This window comes from Phoenix dactylifera, chromosome 2 (genome assembly GCF_009389715.1).
Source record: "Phoenix dactylifera cultivar Barhee BC4 chromosome 2, palm_55x_up_171113_PBpolish2nd_filt_p, whole genome shotgun sequence".
Taxonomy (NCBI): domain Eukaryota; kingdom Viridiplantae; phylum Streptophyta; class Magnoliopsida; order Arecales; family Arecaceae; genus Phoenix; species Phoenix dactylifera.
Window position 1 is genome coordinate 16,305,279 of NC_052393.1, and position 22,872 is coordinate 16,328,150.

A 22,872-nucleotide genomic window follows, 5' to 3' on the forward strand; every position below is an offset into this window, starting at 1 on the left:
GTCACAAATAAACCTACATATTTTTACCAGCTGGTCTCATAAACCAACAATATCATTATAGAATATAATCCGAATGGTTAGAAACTTTTTGGAATATTTTAGTACAGTTTATCAGGACAAAAATCTATAGGTACCAAATCAGTCATTTTCTTTTGGTAGTTGAAATATGAAGTAATAGAAAGAGAACTACCTGAATTGAATCTTGAGGACCGGAACACTGCCTTCCAAACCTTTGTGTGACCACATCAAGCGGACCGTCCCTAAATTATGCTTCTCATTGTGAGTTCGCTTTCTACTTCTGAGAATGTCAAATGAGCTTGTCATTGACTAGTAGCTACTTTTGGGGTAGAAATTATGTAATCAATCGCTGGTTGAGCCAGGCTTGAAATTTACCAAAATTTACGTTTTTTTTTTTTCTTTTTTAAAGAAAGAGGGCCAAAGGGGAGGTTTTTGTTTCAATGGAGCTTGAATATTTTTATTAATAGATAATATATATTTTTATTAGTTCAATTATTATTATAAGCAAGTAGTTAGATAAGCTTTTTCATAAAGATTAATAGAATACGTTATGATGCCTAAGTCTAAATAGATCTCATATCTTAGAGATAATCCTAAACCCAAGACTATAAACTGAGCAAGTCATTTGTCAGATCACTCATTCATAACTAGAACTAGGCTTTGGAGACCTCAGGTTGTCATCAATCTATTAAACGTATTATTTTTGAACATGGGTGTTGGATGGTCATTTTTCGTAACAGGGTTTTGACTCGGCTACAATATAAGTTGAATTGGAACACTCCGTGCATTGTTTTAGCTCAACTTTTTTTTTTTTTTTCTTTTAGCAATATTCAAAATTTGAAGTCTAGATCTCTCAACAATAGGTTCTAAATCTTATGTGCCTAGTTTAAATTCTTTTGTTACAAGACATGATAGCATGGAAGAATATATTTCAAGCTTTGCAGGTTTCTTATGCATACCGAGAGGTTAATCGGGCTGCTGATTACTTAGCAAATAAAGCCCGGATTGCTGACTTTGTCATTCAATTGGATGACCAAGTCCATCCAGAGTTTGTTACCCTTGAATCGATGATGCTGAAACTGAGCATGTATATCTGTATGATTAATATCTATAAAGGTGAAATAGGGACTCTTGCGTTTCCAGATCAATTTTATTGTCCTTGGAGATCAATTTTATAATGTATATCTCTATGAAATGTTTGTTATCCTTGCCTTTCACTTGATTAGCTATGAGTTCCCAATTGTTTACATTTACATCCTGTCATGGCACTTGCATAGTTCCTTCTATCTTGCTAAAAGAAATGTAAACAAGTTTTAAAGGCTAATGATGTCTAACATAGTTGTTGGAGTCTGTTCGTGGGAGACAATGGATATGCAAGTCTACTAGAGCTTACCTCTCTAGAAAATTTAGAGCGGATCGTAAAAAATTAATTGATATATTTATATCTTATAGTTGTCTTTTGGTTTGTTATATTCATTAAACTTTCAGCTATATAGTTTCTTGTTCTACTTCAATATATATATATATATATAATTCTGCGAGTGCACAAGCGGAAAAAGGGTCATCCTGGGGATTACGAGTATCGATGTCTTCCCTCTCAACGCATGTATATATACTTGTTAGTATTCCATAATTGCTCGTTTCCTCTTTATCCTTCTTGCAGGGATTCAGAAACTTTTCTCGCCCACCAGAAATTTTCTTATACTTGTAATCTCTCTCCTATAATTAAAACAGCGAGGGAGAAGCGGTGTAGAGGAGGGGTGGGAGTCCCCACGGCTGCTTGCCGCCACTTCGGGACAAATCTGCCATCCAGCAATAATGCATGGGAGCTTGCAAACCAGACAGGGCCACAATCCCCAGATCCGGACCCCCATCCCTAAACCCTAACGCAAAGGTCCCCCCCCCCCCCCCCCCCCCCCCCAATGCTCTTATCTCACCCACTCCTCCTACTCCCCGGTCCATATATTGCCTTCATATTATGATACTCAACACTACTTCCCAAGATGCTAAAGCATATATCTTTAGCTGCAAGCCTTTACCTACCTTTCTCATTTATCACCACACTCATCACTTTTTATAGTTTCTATCACCTCCTCATCTCTTTCCTTCCTCTAATTCCTGCTTCTTTTTCCTCCTCTCCTTCCCCCTCTTATACGGCCATAGCACTATATTGTTTCACAACGCAGGCGTAGAAGGGGGGCAAAGCACAGAAGAAGAAGAAAACAAAAGAAGAAGAAGAAGTAGGGAAGGAGCGGAGAGTAATGAGCTCTAGTTCCTTTCTCTCTCTGCAGCCTGTCTTTGCCTCCATATTTATTGCTCCGTGCGGGTGTTGAGGGGATTTAATAAGCCTCCCTTTTTTATTTGATTGTGAAAGAGAACAGGTGGTTGAGTGCGGAGTTTTAAAAGGTACTTCACACAGCTGGTAGGAGCAGGAGTGCTCAATTATCCCCACCACCTCCAATGGAGAGGCTCCAAGGGCCCATTAACCCCTTTGTAAGTGCACTTCTTAATAAGTTCCCTCTCTTTCTGGAGATTTCATTCAATGCGGTACAAGTGGTATATAGAAAAATTCTAGGTAGGAGAAGAACAGGATAAACCTTGTTTCTTCTTCTTTGTTATGTATTCCTTTTGCACTTAATTCCGCCTTTCCTCTTGGGTGGCGAGTGTAAGCTGCTATTTTTAAGGAAATCCGTTTTCTAGTCAAATCTCTTGCTCAATTCGGTCCAGTTTAACTTTTTTTTTTGGGGTTAATTTCATAAAAAATAATGAAGTTGGCTGGAGAGGGGAGGAGCTCGGAGTGCTTGGAACTGGAAGTCTGGAGCCCGAGTTCTGGTCCTGAGACGAGCTACGGCAGCTTAATTCCAGACCATTACGGCCACATGCCCTTCCTCCAGCTGCTCCAAAGCGCAATGCAAGTGGAGGAGGAGACGGAAGAAGAGGAAGAGCAGCAACTCCACTTCCAAGTCGTCCAGCAACAGCAGCAGCACCACCACCACCAGCAAGAGCTCTTGGCCTCCTTCCCACCGGAAGCCAACTTCCAGCTCCTCCTCCGCCTCCAGAGCCACCAAGATAAGAAATGGACGGCCGAGATCGACTCCGTCCGTGCCGCGGAGCAGCTGGAGAGCTGCGTCACCCACGCCTCCGAGTCCCAGTCCGACGCCAGAGGCGCCGAGGGCCACGAACCCGACCACCACGGCCAACTCTCCGCTGGAACCACCAGATCTCCGGCGGCGGCGGGGACGAGGGAGCGGAAGAAGAGGAAGCGATTGCGGGCGGCGGCGGCCTCGACGAAGAGCACGGAGGAGGCGGAGAGCCAGCGGATGACCCACATCGCCGTTGAGCGCAACCGCCGGCGACTCATGAACGACCACCTCGCCGCCCTCCGCGCCGTCATGCCCTCCTCCTTCGTCCAACGCGTACGCTCTCTCTCTCTCTCTCTTCCATCTCCTTCCAATTCCATCCACGTTTCCTCATTTGACGACGTCGTGTTTGGCCCCAGGGAGACCAGGCCTCCATCATCGGTGGGGCCATCGACTTCATCAAGGAGCTCGAGCAGCTCCTCCTCTCCATCCACGCCGAGAAGCGGCGGCGCACGTCCGCCGTCGTGTCCTCCACATGCACCGCCATCCGGAGAACCAGCAGCGAGGAGGACGCGTGCCCCGTGGCGTCGGCGCCGGCCTCGCTGGAGGGCTTCTTCATCTCCCCTCAGTACACGAGCTACTCGCAGTCCCAACAGCAGCGCCGGCGGGTCAAGGAGGAGGAGGACGGCGAGGAGTCGCCGGAGGCGGTGGCGGAGGAGGTAGGGGTGGACGTGGAGGCGACGGTGGTGCAGGGACACGTGAATCTGAAGGTGGCGGGGCGGCAACGGGAGGGGCAGCTGGTGCGGGCCATCGCCGCCTTGGAGGAGCTCCGCCTCTCCGTCCTCCACCTCAACATCACCTCCCTCGACCCCTCCTCTATCCTCTACTCCCTTAACCTCAAAGTTAGTACTAAAAAAAAAGTCTTCCATTATTAGTCTTAAAAACTAAATGCTTTCTTCTAAGCACCAACTCTAAGATATTTTGTCCGGTAATTAAAACGAGCAAACAGATGGAGGAGGGGTGCAAGCTTGGATCCGCGGACGAGATAGCCACGGCGGTGCACCAGATATTCGGCTACATCAACTCCTGCCGATGACGCTGGGTCTTGTCATGATTTCAGAGAGATGACATGGGCCAAGAAAGGCAGTCCAAAGCTATGCTATTATGCTGATGCTGCACCGTGGAAGGGGAGAGTGGGGGGTTACAGCAAGGGAGCAGCGGGGGCAGCAGCTTTTTCCTTCTCTCCGGAGACCAGAGAAGTGAGAGAATTTCTTGCTGTTTGGTTCCATCTTTCGAGCTTTCAGTCCCTCTACTTTTGGCTTTTCTTTTCTTTTTGTTCTCTCTCTCTCTCTCTCTCTCTCTCTCTCTCTCTCTCTCTCTCTCGGAAGGAAAGGATGCGCCTTTTGAGATCGCTGGCGTTGAATTGCTTCGTTCATGATTGCAGATGATGCTCGAGGCTAGCCTTCTATGTGTTATTCTAATGTGTTTGGTTCCCTTTTTTTTCGGTCTTGTGTTTGGCTCCATGGATAAAGCGGCTGTATGAGTTGCCCATGATGAGAGGTTCCTGACCGTTTGTTAAAATTCCGTTTTAGCCATTGATTTATTTATGGAATGGTGGACTTCCGGCAATTGGGCTGAAACAAGATATTCACAATTATTTTATTTATAATTCATATAAATTAGATTTTAGATATATAAATATAAATCTGAATATAAATTGGATAACTAAATTTTACGGATATAAAGTTAAAAGAAATTACTAAAGGTAAGGAAAATCAACTTAGTAGTTTGTTCATATAGTTATTTATTCTTCTTGATTATTATATAAAATTAAATAGGATTATATATAAAATATAGATTAAATAATTGTTTGTCAATTTATATATATATATATATATATATATATATTATAAGTATTGATATAAATATAGATATTAATTAATTGGATGCTCAAATTTGAATAGAGAAAAATATATCGAAAGTAAAAGAGTGGGCGACAACAGCCCGGTTTTCTCTGTTGACATTTCCCATGCAACTTATAATTATATTATACATTACTTTAGCTCGTGATAATTCTTTGATAGAGTTAAAGGTCTATTATTGGTTGGTCACATTTAAAACTAATGGTGCCTTAGGGTGGATAGAACTTGCTAATTATTTATCTATTTATATTTATATTTTTAATAAATATGGATATAAATATAAATATTAATTAATTGGATGTTTAAATTTATATCTACATGAGGATAGATTTGGATAGAGAAAAAATATATTGGAGGTAGAAGAGCGGGGGACAAGAACTGGAAAAGCAATTTATAATTATATTATGCATGGCTTTGGTTCATGATAACTCTTTGATAGAGTTAAAGTTCTATTATTGGTTGGTTGCATTTAAAATTAATGATGTCTTAGGAAGGATAGGATCTGCAAATTGTTTATCTATTTATATATATATATATTTGACGAATATAGATATAAATATAAATATTAATTGATTGGATATTCAAATTTATATTTATATTTAGATAGATTTGAATAAAAAAATATATTAGAGGTAGAAGAGCGGGAGACAACAACAGGGTTTTTTCTATTGACATTTCTAAAGCAACTTATAATTATATTATACATTACTTTGGTTCATGATATTTCTATGTTAGAGTTAAAGTTCCATCGTCGGTTGGTCGCATTTAAAATTAATGATGCCTCAGGGAGGATGGAACCTGCTTTGATGGGTCGCTGGAAACGTCTTCCATGTTCACGCTTCTCTAGGCCTACGGCAGTGCACAGCAAGAATGTAATTTTCTCGACTTTTGATTAATAATTTTATGATTCTGAGTCCTTCATCTACCCTCGATAAAAAAAAAAAAAAAAATCTCAGACCTTTGTAGCACCCTCAGTGGTTACAGCTGATCATAGGAAAAGATCAAATTTTAAATAGATCTGGCTAAAGTTTGACTAAAAATAAATAGAGTTTAGCCCTGAAGCTCCGCTTGTGATCAGCTCGGCTCCCAATTAACTTTTCCTTAGGGTGTGCTCGATAATGTAAAAACAAAAAACTAGTAGTTGGACATATAGTATAAATTTTTATAATTATTATTTTTTATAAAATAAATAAGTTTTTAAGGAAAAATAAGTTTTTTTATTAAATCAAATATATTCTTGAAATTAGTTGATGATATTAATATCAGCCGATGATATTAAGCTTTGTTTTTTTACATGTTGTGCATGTTTTCGATGAATAGAAATTAGAAACTAAAATAAAATAATGGCTAATAAAATAATTCTCTACATTCTTTATGGATTTTCGGATAACTATCTACATGTTTAATTGCTATAATATTACTCCTCTATTTTTCACATTGTTGCAATGTGGCTCACTCTCCCTCTATTTTTTTTTTTAAAAAAAGAATCTAATATGAACTCAATCGACTCCAAGCATCAAATTTTAATAACCCTTCTATCGCTCCTACCATCAGCAGTCGTCATGAGCCACCACCTCTTTTGCCAAGGCCATAAACTCATCTTTCTATTTTTGTTCTCATTTCTCTCTTCTATTAAGGGATAGCAAGTCGGTACATTAAGAGCTTAGAAACAGAATAGCTATTATGGGGATACATTAATTAAGTTATTGAACTCCTCAAATTATAGTGCTAATGCAACTAACACAATTTGAGCATTTTTTGGAGTTTTAGTTATTAGAAATTTTAAAACAATTAGCGAACACTTATATTTAATATTATGTACATATTGACCATTTTGATATATGATACAGCTTTTGTTAAACAAACTATTACAAAGCAATCATATAATTTCATCTATATATATATATATATATATATATATACCCTGGAAATGCTTTAAAGCGTGGAATTTACCAAACTGGCGACGGAAAAAAGCATCATCATCCATGCCACGAAACAACTTTCTTGGCATCCAGTGGCAGTCTAAATGAAGCAACAAAGTATGGAGACCTTGCAATGCTTTTCAAAAGCTTCATCAATCATCGACGTTCATAAGCGTCATTCAGAAAAACGACAATGCAAGTGTTACGCGTCAAAATTTTCATTTCCCATGTTTATATAGCCGATATCTAGGTGAGATGCTTTTGGAAACATCGGCGGGAAATTTAGCTTATCACTTTTTGGGTCGGCAAATGATTTGCAAAATATCTTACCATGGATCATAATAACTATAGCGACGTGAATGTCGGCACCGTCTCCGGGGATGCACGCATTGTCTTAATGATATTTTCTTAGTAATGGAATTGTGGATTACGTGAGAGGAAGGAAGACATTATTGGTTGTTCAGGCCCACAAGCTGTCGCAACCCTCAAAGAGTTAAATCTGATAACCTTATCAGGAGGGAAGCATAGAATGGAGAATTTTGTCCATGTCGGAGGATGAGATATGGTTCTAATTTGGCCTGATATCATGCATAAGTCGCTAATATGGCTTCTCGACTGCATGAAATCTTTTATCGTGCGCCACTGCACCAGAAAGATAAAACTAGGCGATATTTGAGAAGAATTGCTACCAAATCAATGACCCTGTCATCATCTATCTATCTGAAGTGTCATGGAGGAAGCTGAGATGCTTCCCCAAGTTTATTAACTGAAAAATCTGAAGCAAATTTAGAGGTATATTGAGGACGAAGAGAGAACGGCCTGTTCGTTGATGGAGGAAGCTATCATTGAAATTAACTACCTTCTTTAACATAAAGGGGTGAAACAAGGTTTCGTTTAATCCTCTTCAACAATTCCACCATGAAGACACGTTTTAGAGCAAAGGTTTGCTCGGCAGTTTGTCTTAGGCCGGTCCTAATGTTAATCTCATCTCCATAGTGAAGATCTAAGCTACTATGATGTATATCTTGGATGCTTTCAACCATCTTATCTCGGAATTTCTCATTCATCCTATATCCTTCCACTATATTTAAATAAAAGAACATTTTTATGTACCCCGTCGTTATTATGGATATGGAACAATTATATGATGATGGTTATTATTTTTTTTTAATCAAAGATGATTATTATTATTATTATCTAAAAGATTATCATCAATAACATTCAATGATGTTCGAGAGATCACAAAAAAAGCAGATGCTCATCTTAAAGCAGGGAACATGGAAGAACACAATAAACCCGTGTGCTCGAGGATCAATTACAGATATGCTTGAGCATATCAATTGGCTCAATTGGTAAAGTCATCGAGGGACATCGATTAATTTTGACTAAGTTTACTTCTACCCTACTTGTAAAAGAAGTTATTTTTTAAAAAAGGAAGTGTGCATGCATAAAATGCAAATGCTGCGGCAGAAATTCCAAATTTCATGACAAATGGTTAATTCTCAAGGTCCAGAATGAGAAAGAACTCTCGAGGAATCAACCCCTCCTTGTATCACCTATGGCATGCTCCAAAAAAAGTTTCTTATCCGGTAAAAACATCCCATCCTCTCTTTTTGAAAGAATAATAGCAAGTCAGCTTCAATACTCAAGGAACCTAACCCTCCTTTTTGGTTCCCATCATCCTTGAGCTCCTGACGGCTTCTCTTCCACGGTTTCTACTTTCCAACAGCCTTCACGCTGTGAGCAGTTAATAGGATTAGGAGAAGACATCCCCACCATGCCTCTCTAAAAGATAAAACACATCCCAGCACAAACCCCCTAGACTACAGGAATTTGAGAGAATTAGAGGTGTTTGAAGGAGAGAGATGCCTGTGGACGCTTCCTAAGAAAAGAAAAAAAAAATGAAGAACACCACAAACTTGAACTGTGGGCAAACCTTCTGCACCTATCAAGGACTCTAGCCCTCGTAACCAGCACCGAAAAAAATAGAAGTAGGTCCAGATAGATGGTTTGGATTCTTTAGAACTTTCATAAATGATAACTCACAGCACTATTGTAGCTACCTTCAGATGGAAAACTATTCCATGCCAAGTTTTATTCATAGTTGCCTTTGGACTGGCAAAAAAAAAAAAAACAAACATTTTCAGGATTCCCGCCTGCAGTAGAATTTATGCAACAAAAGCCTTTGCACATTGGGGATAATTAGAATTACTGTTTGACAACTTGTATACAACAAATGAGTTCCCAAAGAATATAAAGTAGGGCCAAAAATTTGTTTAGACCGAATAGGGATGCCAACACATAAGTGGAAATTACAAGCCACTGATTCCAATTGAGAAAAAATGACAGTGGAATAAGAAAAATACTTGCTATCGAAGTACTTTCTTCTTGGGTTCAAGTACTGGAGGGTCGATGTCGATGCCCATGTTAGCTGCAGTACCTGCTACAATTCTCATGGCAGATTCAATATTTTTACAGTTCAAGTCTGGCAGCTTTTCTGTTGCTATGGCACGTAGTTGCTCAATGGTTATCTTCCCCACCTTTTCTAGCTTTGGTTCCTTTGAACCTTTCTCAACTCCTTGGCATCACAAATGGGACGATCAATTTAGCAGACCGCTAAAAATAAGCAAGGTTGGTAGAGAAAGATAGGCAAGATAAATCTATTATCATAGAATAAGTTTGTTTTTCCACATGCACAAAAAATTCCATGAGGGTGCCCGATCTGCCATTTGTGTTGCCTGTCTGAAGAAATTTTATTTTACCACCTGGTGTATAGTGTGGACCAATGGAAAAGGATCATGTATGAGTGGTGTTGTATATGGATTGGGAGATGTATATGGGGAGCAACTTACAATGCCCAATTCAGACCCATGTGTTTGGAGGACAACATTGTCCGTCTCAAATATGCATACATTCGTAGAGACATACAAGGTGTATGCACAAAATTTGACACAACTATCAACTATACTAAAAAAAATTTGATGCAATTCAGAAAAAAAAGCCAGATATTTTATTTTCAATATTAATGACTCGCCAAACAAACATTAAAAATACATGACATATGCAACAAGGTTCGCCGTCTCGGTACTAGACCCCATACCAGTGCCACACTAGCACAGTGTCGTTATGGTACGGTATGAAATTTTTTTGGTGTATCGAGTGTTGATACGCAACCCATACCGAGCACCAGTTCCGAACCGGTACAGTATGCTTCGTACCGCTAGATTCAGGCCGGTACAGCATTAGTTGATATGCAATCACCACATCAATTAAAGGCTGAATCACAAAATTGTGGTTGACTGATAACCACGACAAACATCAATTTATAAAGCCGTTACCTTGTGATGATCATATGTTCACTGAATGTATCATACCTCTTTCCCTACTTCCAGTTCTCTGTCTTAAGCAGTATGTATGGTAAATGTCAATACATGAGATGGCAGCATAGATTGATAAAAGCATGTGGTACTCATTTTGTTCAACAAGACATGTCAATAATCTATGAGATAGCAGAGAAAATTGGTGGATTGGAAAAAGAAATATAGTGTAACATTTTTTGGCACTTCATTAGTGAATGGCCAAAAAAGGGGGAAAAACATACAAATCAACATGAGATGCCAGATTTGGATAAGCTTGCGTATCTCTCCACATGAGAGTGCATCCAAAGTGGCAATTTGGCATGTCACAAAACTCAAACTGTCATAATATGCGATGCTTCTAGGCCAACCTCGACAATCTCATCTTTGCTATGCTTGTGTTTATGAGCCCACCCAAATCTCTATTGATATTCAACAATCATATCCATAAGCAAATCTCAACTTATCCACTTTTATATTAGTAGATAACCTCCATCTTTCTGAGAATTGAGAAGGTGAAGGAGTGGGAGTGAATGGGGATCCAATGGAGGAAACAATCTATTAGTTTGAGTTGCAGAGAAGTGTGGCTCATAACAGCTTGAATATTTTTATCTAGCAATGGATGCCTTTTGAATTTATCATGGCATCCTTTTGTGTGATGGAATCAAGATAGTGCTGCACCCAAACTTTTTCCTTACACGAAGGTCACACATTATGAGATACAATTATCCTTATTAAACTTTGTATTCTCTACAGAGGGACATAACCAAAGGATCTTTTAGAATTAAATATTACTTTTCTTTTAAGTTTGCGCTATGGTGTTAAGTTTTGAAGGAAACCAAACCGAAACTGACCCCAACTTCGGTGTTTTGGCCAGTTTTGGCGGGAAGTCCACTTTTGGCTGTTTCGATCAGTTTTGACCAAAACTAACTGAAAAATAAATATGAATGCTTTTTTAAATCTCTGTTTTGAAGTTTGCTATCATATTTTTTTGTCCTCTGTTTGTTTATTAAGTATATAAGTTATTCAGTATCAATTTTTAATGGATTTTCCTTTTGTTTTTTGAGTTAAAAGAGACACATAATGATATAATTCTTGATGGTCAAGGTTTCTAATATCCCCTATCATAGTATTTTACAAAGATCATCATAAATAACAAAACACAATTCATTTCACAAAAGTAATATTTTTTCATATACAATAGATTAAACATTGTATAACTACTTGGATTCGTGGTGAGCTACCTCATTATTATCCTCATCTTTATCAATACTCCCACTTAGATCCTGATAATGATGATGATGGCTATTATCAATTATGTAAATCTTGCAATAGTATGCAGTATTGAATAGGCAAATCTAATTTATTTTATAATCATGTATACATATCTTGTGAGTTTATACTTGATAGATTGATACTTGATATTTTACTTTGAGATTAGTACATTTATGTGATATATTTAATAAATTGAGATTCAATATAGCTTAGTTACAGCTTGAAACTACCCAGATTATATAAATTATGATCTTAGATAACTTAAAATGCACTCAAGTCAAAGGAAATGACTTACAAATACTTTAAACTCAGCCGAATCTACGCAGACAAAGTTATGAACATAGATAATATGAAACACAGTTAAATGATGGAAAATAATTTTCCTTGTTTTTTTCTTTATTTTTTACTTTTTAGACTGTTTCCTAACTATTTTGACCATAACTCGATGTGAAACTGCTGAAACCACCAAAATTGCTGAAACAGAAACCAAGTTTCTTATTCTCAATATATATATATATATATATATATATATATATATATATATATATATATATATATATGGCTGTCGTATTACTATATTTAAATTGTCTATTTAAGCCTAAACCTTGCCATTATTGTCCACTTGGTACTTGCGCAGACGTGGTACTTGTTAAAAATAAAAATGTAAGAATAATGTCAAATCCATCTTCTTTTGTCATGATATAAGATGGTTATATAAGAAATTGCTTCCCATTGGAGCAATCGCGAGATGTAACACGAAATATGACTATTAAATCAGTGAAATCTTTTCTATACTCAGTCTGGTGAAAATTGTTTATGTCGTGTATTCACTGATTGTATGGATCCGTCCTAATAATTTGGATGCTGTTTCTCTGAAAAGTTTTATGGCGTCTCAAAGTTTTTATGCAATGGAATGAACCACTAGTAACGCGTTCGGATACACTAAAATTACCTTTGAAGGATTATTAATGATCTTTTTATCTTCATAAACATATCATGTCCCAGCAACACTAATGTCAAAGTGAAGATGCTTTTTATGTGCTTATCAAGCAATGCCTCATATGGATTAAATCTAATCTGAAATGTAAAATAGACTTCTAGTGGATGAGCAGCATCTACATTTTCAGATACAAAACTGTGGAAAAAGTAGGATCCCAAAAGTTTTCCAATATTTTATAATCCATGAGGTTCGTTCAACAATCATGAGAAGAACCAATCCCATGCAACTAACCTCATGAAACCTAGATGGTAGACACAAAACAGCAGACCATTCACAGGGTCAGAATGAAATTCATTGTTGAAGTACAAAACCGTCAGTTTAAGCGAGGCATTTGTTCATATTTAGGAAAAAAATAAACTGCTTAACAAAATTCGTCATATATGTATATCTTTTACTAGAATTAACGGTAAATAATTACAGGAACAGACAGCCACAGAGTACAATTGGCTAAATGCTTCATAAAAAGGTTCTCAAGAAAAGCAATCATCGATTCTCTCTACATAGATGGCTTATATTTTATTCAATAGCTGCTACATGTAGTCTAATATGATAACAGCATTAAACTTTAGAATTCTGTATACTTCAGTAACAAAGAGGCACTGCATTATCAAATACTTTGAAAATAATAACAGAGGGGAGCACACCTGCAGCCTTGAGAAGCAAAACCGAAGCAGGAGGAGTCTTCAGAATGAAAGTAAAGCTCTTATCCTATTCAAACAGCATAGAAGAAACGTATCATATACAACCATGTCACTTTTTCGAGATAAATTGGCCACAAAATTACTACAGTAAGCATTCGTTTCCGGAAATCAATCCCCAGAATCGCACTCAAATGGCAAAGAAGAAGGGCGAGATTGCATGCCAGAACCAAACAGGAGAGAAATCAAGTTAACAGGAACCAAGTAAAGAAAGTAATTAGATAGCTCACATCAAAAACCGTGATTTCCGCGGGAATCACGTAGCCGGCCTTATCGGCGGTCTTGGCATTGTACTCCTTGCAGAAGGCCATTATGTTGACGCCCTTGGACCCCAGTGCTGGACCCACCGGCGGGGCCGGAGTCGCTTTCCCCGCCTCCAGAGCAAGCTTGATAACACCCACCACTGCAGCACTCACAGCAGAAACACACAACAACAACAACAACAACAACAACAACAACAAAAGTAAAGGAAAAACCATAGCAATTCGAAGAGGTTAATCAAAGGGAAGTATAAAGAAAGGAAAAGTATGGGTCTGGAGATCTACCCTTTTTGGGTTTCCCTGAGGACTTGGGTGGAGCCATGGCTTTCACGGCGGGAGGCCTCGGAGTGCGAAGAAGAGAGGGTCCGCCGCGGAGGAGTGGACGGAAGGAGGAGGAAAAGGGAGGGAGGAAAGAGGATGAGAGGTGGGGTTTGCAGGGGGACGGGGAGGGGGCGCGGGGCAGTGAGAGAGAGGTCGACAAGGCGGTCGCCATGGGAGAGAGGAGGGGATGGTGAGAGGAAGAGATAGACCTAGGAGATGGGTTCGCCCGTTATCTAAGCTTGGATGCGGGATTTGGGTCAAAATCCCTGACATGGACCCGATCCGTTTGATTATTGGACCGAACCCAACCCCACCCCAACCCTTCTTTCCTGACTGTATGTTTGCTTGATGAGGCAACATTTTACACCGAGGACAAGAGTTCTCCAAAACAACCTCCCCGAAATAATTAGCCACATAAGATTTAGTATAATATACCTCACAATACATATGAGTTTACTTCAAATCCTGCAAGGCTCCTGATAATCTTCCACACATCGAACAACAACTGGTGGGCATGTGTTATAGTTGATGACCATGTCACGATAGAACTCAAACCACCTTCCAGGATAATACTATAATAGTAGCATATGGGAGTCACTTCCGCTAAAAATGAAAAGAAAATAAAGAGAAAGTAAAGAATTTATACCAAAGGAAAAAAAAAAAAAAGGCCAGATAGACCGTAATCTTAGCCTATGAACCACAACATTTTTATAATGGTTCTTGGAACTCATTTTTTGAGATTAGGCCAAGTGGAGACTATATCGTTTTTCCACCTAACTTGATGAACATGATATAATCCAGCTCAACCCAAAAATTCAATGAGCTTGGAATCCCTAATTACTCTATCACAACATTTATTCCTAATTACTCTGTCACAACATTTAGTGCAATTTTTTGTAGGACGATAATTCAATCAAGGTTCCACAACTTGTTAGTTTTTTTAAGCTTTTTCGACCAAGTCCTTGACTTGATCAGACTTGGACTTGAATGCATTGGGTTGAGTTCGGATCACGTTTACTTTGGAGGCCCAGGCGACGGAGGCTGCGCCGGAGGCTAGGAGGGCCCTGACGGTTGGAATGTCTCCAACAAAGCAAGGCGGAGAGGTGGCACGCGGTGGCCGCGCAATGGCTCACGGCGATGGCGCGGCGGCCACACAGCGGTGAGAGGTGGTCATGGTTCGGTGGCCCGCAGCGTGGAGCAGTGGCCACGTGATGGTGAGCCATGGCCACGGTCACATTGTCGTGGAAGACCGGCGGCGATGAGCGGTGCTGCCCGGGGTGAGGAGTGGCATCAGAGCGGACTAATCTAATGCGGCGTGGTGGTGCTGCATGGAGGCAAAGCTACAATAAGTTGAGCTGGGCCGGAATCTTGACCTAGGGTGCCCGAGACTGAGGAGAAGGGTCGGATGGCGGCCGGAGTGACGAAGAAGCCAGGGAGAATAGGGTTGCAGCGTCCTCCTTGCGATGAAGCCTGAGGCGGAGGTATGGTGAAGGGATGGTGCTTGGAATGCCCGGTAGCGGCGGCAGGTGGAGAGGTAGTGGAGCATGTGTGAAGGTGTGTCGGTGCCAAAAGAGAGAGCGAGGATAGCAAGGGAGTGGGCTGTGGTAACGGCGAGGTTGACGGAAGTGATGAGAAATCTCGGCTGTTCGACGAAATGCCTAAAAGAGGTTCTCCATTAGTGCTGATTGGATTGGAGTTTGCTTCCCGGGGGGGTGGGCTTTTAGGCTTGGACTAGTTGGGTTGGGCTGTCCTATTTTGTTGGGCTCCCCTCCTTCCCTCTCTCTCCCGCTACCCCCCTCCTTTGCACTTATTTCGTCTCTAATAAAATCTATGGCACTGTATTGTTCAAAAAAAATAATGTTGGAGGTTAAATTGTAAAAAACATTTTTTTTCTCATCCCAAATGGCAGATGGCATGTATCTCAATTTAAATACTTTATTTTGTATTTAGTATACTAGTATAATAAAAACCATTTATTTTGTATCCGCAATCTGCATAAATTAGAAATTATCAAAATACATAATTTCGATTTCTAGATATTTTAACATTATAAATAATGATCAATAATATAAATCTTCAATTTGAATGTCTTATTGTTGATTTTGAAATTTAAAAAGGCATATACCTTCTTTTCTTTAAAGGAGTAAAATCTGTTCTTACATACCTTGTTTAATATGAGATTGGGCTGGTATTTGGAAATCTTGACAGACTGCAAATATTTCAAGAACATGCTTGTCACTAAATCGAAAATTTAAGTGTCTATGGTGCCACCGTAGGGTCCAACAGTGAGGCACATTTGGCTTGATAACCTGTTAATTTTTGACATTTGGAAAGCCTGTGAAATAAAAACTTTAAACTGGAAATCTTAAAAAACAAAGACTCCATTTAATGAAACTGATGAGACTAGTCCCCTCCCTATTGTCAGGGGTAAAAAAAAAATCTACCAAAAGAAGCTTGTGCGCAGAAAATAATTGAATGGATCATGGTGGAGAAATCAGCAGTGGTCCTTTAAAGTTGCCTTCAATGTCAATGCTATCCTGCTAGACAGTTGAAAAATTTTAGTAGGAATATTTTAAAAGAAACCTTCATTTACTTAATGAAACTGGTGAGACTGATCCCTCCCTATTTCTCAAAAAAAAAAAAAAATCTATAAAAAAATCTTGTAGGCAGAAGATGGAACACATAAACTGCCTTGGGAGAAACGAGTAGCGGTGCTTTAAAGCTGTCTTATATGTCAATGCCATCCTTATAAACAGTTGAAAAACTTGAAGCTGAAAATCTTACAAGAAACTGTCTTCGAGAAATGAGTATCGGTCTTTTCAAGTTGTCTTGTGAGTAGTCTTTTTTTTCTTCTATTTTACCAAACCGAGGAGGGTACAAGGGGGCAATCTCGATGACCTCCGATCTAGCGAGAACGAGTCAACCATAGATTGCGGTCTGTCATGGGTTCTCACTACTGTGACCTTTATGGTGGCAGAAGCTTGCCCTGCCTTCACGTTGAGGTCTGCTCATTGTAATACAACTATTATATAATTGTGTACTTTCTCAAACAGTTTATGTCATAGTATTGCCTTGCCTGCTGACGTATTTTTGAGGTCCATGCGAGCGAGCTCATGGAGAACATAACTCTACATCATTAAGTTGCCACTACTTCACTTCAACCCTCCAGACTAGCAATTTTATGGACTCCAATCTTGTGCAAGATCCATGGCAACAATCAAGGGCAAAAAGATGGTCTGTTTGGATCTTTCTGCGGACCATTAAATTTTGAGTGGTCCAAGCACCATCATGAAGGAACTGGTGCCCAGAGCCCATTATGTTGATGCGACAAATCAAATGGGAACTATGACATTAATGAGAGAAGGGATTGTTAAGGCTGGTTGGGTGGAAGGTGGTTGTCTGAAAGTGATGGAAGTGGTGCTGTGGAGAAAATTGTTTGGCCGGTGCCTGCAATTGTTCAATGAATCCGGGCGACGATGGCTCTAATACTCCAAGAACATGAAGGTGAGGTGCTTAGCTAATTGGGCAGCAAAATTTGATCACCAGCAAGCCAAAGATCCTCAGCGCTCGAGGTTTGAGCATGCAGCCTTTTGACCGTGCTTTCAAAGATTTTATCAGGTGTGAGCTTTTAGGCAGATAAGGCGAACTTTGGCTGTGGTAAAGGGAAAGAGAATAAGAGATCCATAGGGAGGTGTGCTCAGGGAAGTCCTTTAGATCGGCTTTGTTTCCTCATGCTATCTTGATAACCTAGGGCCCAACAAATGGCCAGCACAAAAAGAGTGGTAACTTCATGTGAAGGCATCGCGTATTTCTTGGCATCAGAAATCGAGGAGTAAGAGCAACTCTGTAAGACCAGTAACTAGGTTCCAATTGTTCTCCGCAAATTGTCAATCGCCTCTCAGGACCACAAAGTGAGACTCCATTGTTATCCAGAATCTTTTGAGCAAGTCATAAGGCTAAGGCTCTTTTGCTCCGTAAAATTTAGCTTTAGTTTCTCGTCTGTCAGATTTTTCAGCTTGAAATAATAGCTTTGAAACAGAGAATAGAAGAATACAGAATAAGGTGGGATAGAATAGTCCAATGAGTATGTAATTAAACAAGCAATTACGACATTTTACTGGGCCAAAGCTGGACCACATGGGCGAGCTACTACCGAAGCTTCTCTTATGACACGGGACCGAGTGCCAAGGGCCGCAAGAGAGGACAAATTACTTAAAGTCTCCATTGTGAAATGGTAAGAACATGAAGAATTTGTGAAAGACGAAAGGTATGAGTTGGGGTGGGAAGAATACCAGTTCCTGAGTGGCGGATGGGAAGTGACTCCCCATTACCAATAGATACCTGCTCAGGACCATGAAAGGCTGTTGGTTGATTTATTGTTGAAGCATCAGCGGTCAAGTGAGTTGTGGCACCACTGTCTATTATCCAATCACCTGAAGAGGAAGCAGCAGTTGTAGGTGCTGTAAAGAATGCCTGATGACCAGAAGATGATAGAAGTTTTTCTGTGCAGTTGGTATCTAGGCGATACCAACAGTGGACTACCGAGTGTCTTCGCTTTCTACAAATCTGACATTCTATAATGGACTTACCACCATTGCCACGCCCAGAGGTGATCCAAACACCAGCTCGTGAAAGTGGTCTTGTTCTACCACCACCTCTCTATATAGAAGAAAGTCTGCCACCACGTCCTCGTCCCTGAACGGCAGACAGAGCAAACGTAGAGTCATGTGTTGGGTGGTCTTTTTCCTTAGTGGATAAGATGATCTCCTCATTGCATAAGAGAGCATAGAGCACATCCAAGGAAATTGAGGAGGATCGGGTTCGAATTGCCGTTGCAAAGGAGTCATAGGAGGCTGGTAACCCATTGAGAACATAGAGAATAACATCCTCTGGATCAATCTGCGAACCAGCAGCAGTCAGTGCATCAACTTTGGATCGGATCTCATCAAGATATTGAGACATGGGCAGATCCCGTTTCTTGATATTGTATAACTCACTTTTGAGCTGAATGATATGTGTTATCGTAGCAGAGTTTAATCTGCAATCTAGAACTGCCCAGATTTGGTAACAGTGTTCTAGATTAATGACATATGGGAGAACAGAAGAGGAGATGATGGAGTTCAATGCCGTGGCGAGAAATTGATCCGTAAAAAACCAAGCATCATATGCTGAAGAATCCGATGTATCAGATGGTTGAATGTGTGTAGATGAACCATCAAGAAAGCCAAAAAAATCCGCTAGCTTTGAAGATTCTAATGACTTGAGATCTCCATGTAAGGTAATTATCAGAGGTAAGCTGATTTGGTACCAAGGATCGAATCTGATTCAGCAGGAATTTTAGTTTAGGTGGAATAGCTTGAACATCCTGAGCTTGTATGTCTTCTGCAGCACCTGTGGCATGAACAGGCCCGGAAGAGGCCATGGGCAGTCAAACTTCCAGATCGATTGATTTTCTTGACATCTGTTGTTAGAAGTCTTCCATCATGATGAGAGAAAGATTGAGAGGATGCACAGGATCTTAGGCTCTGATACCATGAAGAAGTTTTTGAAGAGATAGATAAAGAGATGATGGGATAAATGGTATCATTTTATTACCATGGTCAGTCGGAATTCATGAGCTTATATAGAGCTCATTACAGAGTTGTTTTGAAGCTCAACAGTACACAACGGATTCTGTTTAACTTTCTGTTACAGCACCAGAATCCGTTCCTGCTGTTATAAGGTAGTTGAAACATTTCAGCTTGAAACGTTTTGAGTGACGGTTGGATAACTTGGTCTGAGCACATGGGGGAGAAACAGTGGGGAAGCTTCTGGAGTTGATGATGTGTGTTGATAGCAAACTCTCACATGTCGATCGCAACGAAGTATAAACATTGACTGTGGACAGCATGGTGGATGCGGCTAGGTTTTGAAGAGCTCCAAGCAATGGTCCTGATCCAAGTTGCTGCTCCAAAACTTCTTGTAGTATTCGTCATATGTGTAGCTCCTATATACGGCTGGGGATCCCTCTCCGGTGAGTTTCTTTGCAGGGCTGATGGCTGCACTGTTACATGGACAAAGGAAAGACGCCACCGAGATCCTTTCCTTGTCTGAATTGACTATCGCCCGATGCCAAACGCTCTTGTACCTACCATTACTTAATGCCTGCATTCACAAATATAAAATTTTGTGCACTGATAATAGCTGAAATTTAGAAGAACTTTCCGACATGCCCAAATGCTGAGATGCAAGCACTTTGAGATGGCATGGAATTAGCTATGAATCGTAGAGCTTTGTAAGCCTATGTCACCTGTATTTGGTCGCCTAGGTTGATCACAAAAGCATTGGGGTGGGGATCCACTCTGATCCATTTGCCATCCCTCTGAACCTGCAAGCCAGCCACCTTCTGGTCCTGAAGAAGAATCGTCACAGCATTTGGATCAGTGTGGGCTGGTAGGCCATATGTGAGCTCAGGCTCCGGGCACTGCGGGTAGTAGTTAATGGCCATGTGTTGTTCTTGCTCGCCAAGAACCTTCTCAATGTAGTCCTTCTCCAAACCCAGGCTCAAAGATATTAGCCCAAGGATTTTGAAGCCTAGATGACGAACTTCCCTACAATAGCTGCTCACCACTTCCCTGATGAGGGAGGAAAACAAATCAGAGCAAGCTTTTGAGATCAACTCATCGAGGTAGTTTACAAAGAGAACAAGTGAGGTAAAGTAGGTAAACTTCAAGATTCTAGAGCCTAGTAGCCATATGACTCGCATGTGACTTCGCATGGATGGTCAAGTCTTTTGTGGCCCTACATTTCCTAGAGGCTCTGCTTAAGGATGGGCTATCTTCTTCACGAAACAGGCATGTTAATGGCCACCATATATGAAGCTCTACCCCCACTAACAGGATTCAAAGTGAAAACGAGAGCTATGCATGTCTGAGCCATGGATTCGATCTTCCTTTTAGCGATAAGTCTCTCCATGACTGCAAAATTGCGACATTTTTGTTGTTGACTATAATATTCATGCCATCAAAATCATGATATATATATGTGGAAGAGACAAATGCCAGGTAGAGTAGACAAATGCTGGCTCATAACATGCTAGAGATTCCTATTATAAAATGCTCCTACTCTAAGAAAATTGAATTGAAAACCATGGTTCCGCCCTTTAAGACAAGAACCAATAATACTAATCCTATGTAGATAAATAAAACTAATCTTAACATTATTAGGCAGTAAGATAGCTTACGAAGGATTAATTTATAGAGCTTCCATCTTATTCAAGTTGCTTTGCTTAAACAAAAGAGGCATCTAGAATCCGTGAAGCTTTTTCCCCTCCCGGTACAAAGTCAATGGTTCATGGTACTAGTTATCACGATTTGTTCGTGTGGTGGTGCACGAGGTGCAGCGTATGATTTCTCCGCTGGAACCTCAAGAACTGGCATGCTCCTCTCATACACACAAAGCTTGTGTGAGATCATATTCCGCGTCTCGTTCCCCACACGACGTTACTGCATAATCACCATTCAGTGGTCCTCATCGGTCATCGAGATACGAGCAGCCTGAGGCGAGAACATCGATAACAGAGTGCAGCCAAATCGCTGCGTAAGACGAGTCCCCATGCCGAAGCTTTGTCTTCAGGTAACCAGGGTCGGACCAGCCTAAGCCAACAAGCTTAGAGATGCAATTAGCTTAAACAAGGAAATTTTGGCACCACGTGAGTAGGTTTTAGTTTTCATATCCTCCATATTCCCTTGGAACACTACGTCGAATTAAAGAAACAGTAGAGAAAACAGAGCTGGTTCCGATACAGACCTGAACGAAGGGGGTTTGGAAGGCCACCCTGGCACGAAGTCCTCCAGAGGATAGCAGTGAAGCCGGAGATAGTCTCTCCAGTTGTGGACTTTCTCCTTCCGGATATTGAAGCTCGTCGACAACCTGATTTTTTTTGCAGGGTCATCGGAGTACAGCTTCGCCTTCTCTTCCGGAGGGAGGCTGAAGAATTCCCGGGTAATCTCCACCATGTCGTCCATCAATCCAATAGCCATCCCATGGTTCACGATCTATGACCAAAAGGATATGAAAACTATGTAAAAATGCATAAGAGCCGCCACGGAATTTACTCAGTTTAGAAGGAGCAAAATAAAGTTTGTGAGTGAGACCTGGAAGAAGCCATAGGATTGGCACGCGGCGCCGATTTGGGAGATGATATGGGATTCATTGTCGGCGCCGAGGTCGATAACAGGAATGTTCGTGTCGCTCTCGACTTCGGCGAGCCGGGGCCTCTCAGACTCCGGCCGGACGTAGCTCTCAGGGAGGGTCCGGCGGGGGGGCCCCGTGGAGAGGAGTTGGTCCGCCATGAGAGGCGGGAAAGGAGCCCTGGGAAGTAATTGTGGCCGGAGATGGGGGAAGAGAGAGAGAGAGGAGTGCGGTGAGAAGCCTCGACCGAATGGCTTTATAAAGCTTGAACCCTCGATGGTGACGTCAGCACATACATTATCTCGTCGACGTCATATGATGACGCTATATATCGTCAACCAAGATGTGGAGAAAAGCATGGTGTTTTTTTTAAAACCCCTTGCGCAACGAAGGCGAGTAGTTAATTTTTCTTGCTGGAGTAGATTCAAAATACTCAAATTTAAAATCAACCTAAGACCGATTGAGCTTCAATATTCAATTCAATATTCAAGCTCGAGCTCAACTTGATTAAAATAATAATAATAATACTCAAAATCAGCTCGATTTGATTCGAATATCAATTGAGTTATACTTAAGTTTGAGGTTGAGCTCTCTGTCGAGCTTTGATCATAATTAGAAGATAAAATTGAAACAAAATATTATAATATTATATTTTAAAATATAAAATTAGCAATATATTATATATAAAATATAATATTATTAAATATATATATTCAACTAGACTTGCGAGCTTTCGAACTGAGTATTTTGCTATTCGAGCCCGATTCAAAAAACTGTTTGAGTTACTTGAGTGCAACTCTAGCTCGGTAATAATCGAGTTGAGCTCGGTCTCTAAGTGGAGCTTAAGG

The 22,872-nt window shown here is 40.4% G+C and overlaps 3 protein-coding genes across 4 annotated transcripts; 1 reads left to right on the forward strand and 2 right to left on the reverse strand.

Annotated features, from left to right (window-relative positions):
- The first annotated feature begins 1,975 nt into the window (after positions 1 to 1,975).
- Positions 1,976 to 4,723, forward strand: LOC103712791 (transcription factor bHLH57). 2 transcript variants are annotated; one of them, XM_039123505.1, is made up of 5 exons: positions 1,976 to 2,276; positions 2,400 to 2,511; positions 2,790 to 3,434; positions 3,518 to 4,000; positions 4,108 to 4,723. In XM_039123505.1, the coding sequence occupies exons 2-5, from the start codon at positions 2,479 to 2,481 to the stop codon at positions 4,192 to 4,194; spliced, it is 1,248 nt and encodes a 415-aa protein (XP_038979433.1). In that variant the 5' UTR covers positions 1,976 to 2,276; positions 2,400 to 2,478; the 3' UTR covers positions 4,195 to 4,723. The 2 variants fall into 2 exon arrangements, with proteins under 2 accessions (XP_038979433.1, XP_026662619.1); XM_026806818.2 differs by having other exon boundaries at positions 1,976 to 2,511.
- Positions 4,724 to 9,109: 4,386 nt separating this feature from the next.
- On the reverse strand, positions 9,110 to 14,067 carry LOC103712792 (50S ribosomal protein L11, chloroplastic-like). Its single transcript, XM_008799418.4, has 4 exons — positions 13,817 to 14,067; positions 13,502 to 13,674; positions 13,218 to 13,281; positions 9,110 to 9,520 (listed from the first exon to the last, which is right to left on the reverse strand). The coding sequence occupies exons 1-4, from the start codon at positions 14,022 to 14,024 to the stop codon at positions 9,312 to 9,314; spliced, it is 654 nt and encodes a 217-aa protein (XP_008797640.1). The 5' UTR covers positions 14,025 to 14,067; the 3' UTR covers positions 9,110 to 9,311.
- Positions 14,068 to 19,418: 5,351 nt separating this feature from the next.
- LOC103712793 (flavanone 3-dioxygenase 2-like) lies at positions 19,419 to 22,251 on the reverse strand. The gene is made up of 4 exons (XM_008799420.3): positions 21,988 to 22,251; positions 21,641 to 21,888; positions 20,142 to 20,466; positions 19,419 to 19,996 (listed from the first exon to the last, which is right to left on the reverse strand). Exons 1-4 carry the CDS (start codon positions 22,183 to 22,185, stop codon positions 19,754 to 19,756), a joined length of 1,014 nt encoding a protein of 337 aa, XP_008797642.1. The 5' UTR covers positions 22,186 to 22,251; the 3' UTR covers positions 19,419 to 19,753.
- Positions 22,252 to 22,872: the final 621 nt, after the last annotated feature.

What these genes read in the sequence shown, in the direction of transcription:
- LOC103712791 (XM_026806818.2), top strand. Translation starts at nt 2,479, where the DNA reads ATGGAGAGGCTCCAAGGGCCCATTAACCCCTTT. An exon ending in AAGGGCCCATTAACCCCTTT is followed by an intron (nt 2,512 to 2,789) that starts GTAAGTGCACTT and finishes AAAATAATGAAG; the next exon opens with TTGGCTGGAGAGGGGAGGAG. An exon ending in CCTCCTCCTTCGTCCAACGC is followed by an intron (nt 3,435 to 3,517) that starts GTACGCTCTCTC and finishes GTTTGGCCCCAG; the next exon opens with GGAGACCAGGCCTCCATCAT.
- LOC103712792 (XM_008799418.4), bottom strand. Translation starts at nt 14,024, where the DNA reads ATGGCGACCGCCTTGTCGACCTCTCTCTCACTGCCCCGCGCCCCCTCC. An exon ending in CGGAAATCACGGTTTTTGAT is followed by an intron (nt 13,282 to 13,501) that starts GTGAGCTATCTA and finishes CTGTTTGAATAG; the next exon opens with GATAAGAGCTTTACTTTCAT. An exon ending in TTTGCTTCTCAAGGCTGCAG is followed by an intron (nt 9,521 to 13,217) that starts GTGTGCTCCCCT and finishes TGTGATGCCAAG; the next exon opens with GAGTTGAGAAAGGTTCAAAG.
- LOC103712793 (XM_008799420.3), bottom strand. Translation starts at nt 22,185, where the DNA reads ATGGCGGACCAACTCCTCTCCACGGGGCCCCCCCGCCGGACCCTCCCT. An exon ending in AATCCTATGGCTTCTTCCAG is followed by an intron (nt 21,889 to 21,987) that starts GTCTCACTCACA and finishes TTTTGGTCATAG; the next exon opens with ATCGTGAACCATGGGATGGC. An exon ending in TCCAAACCCCCTTCGTTCAG is followed by an intron (nt 20,467 to 21,640) that starts GTCTGTATCGGA and finishes CTCCCTCATCAG; the next exon opens with GGAAGTGGTGAGCAGCTATT.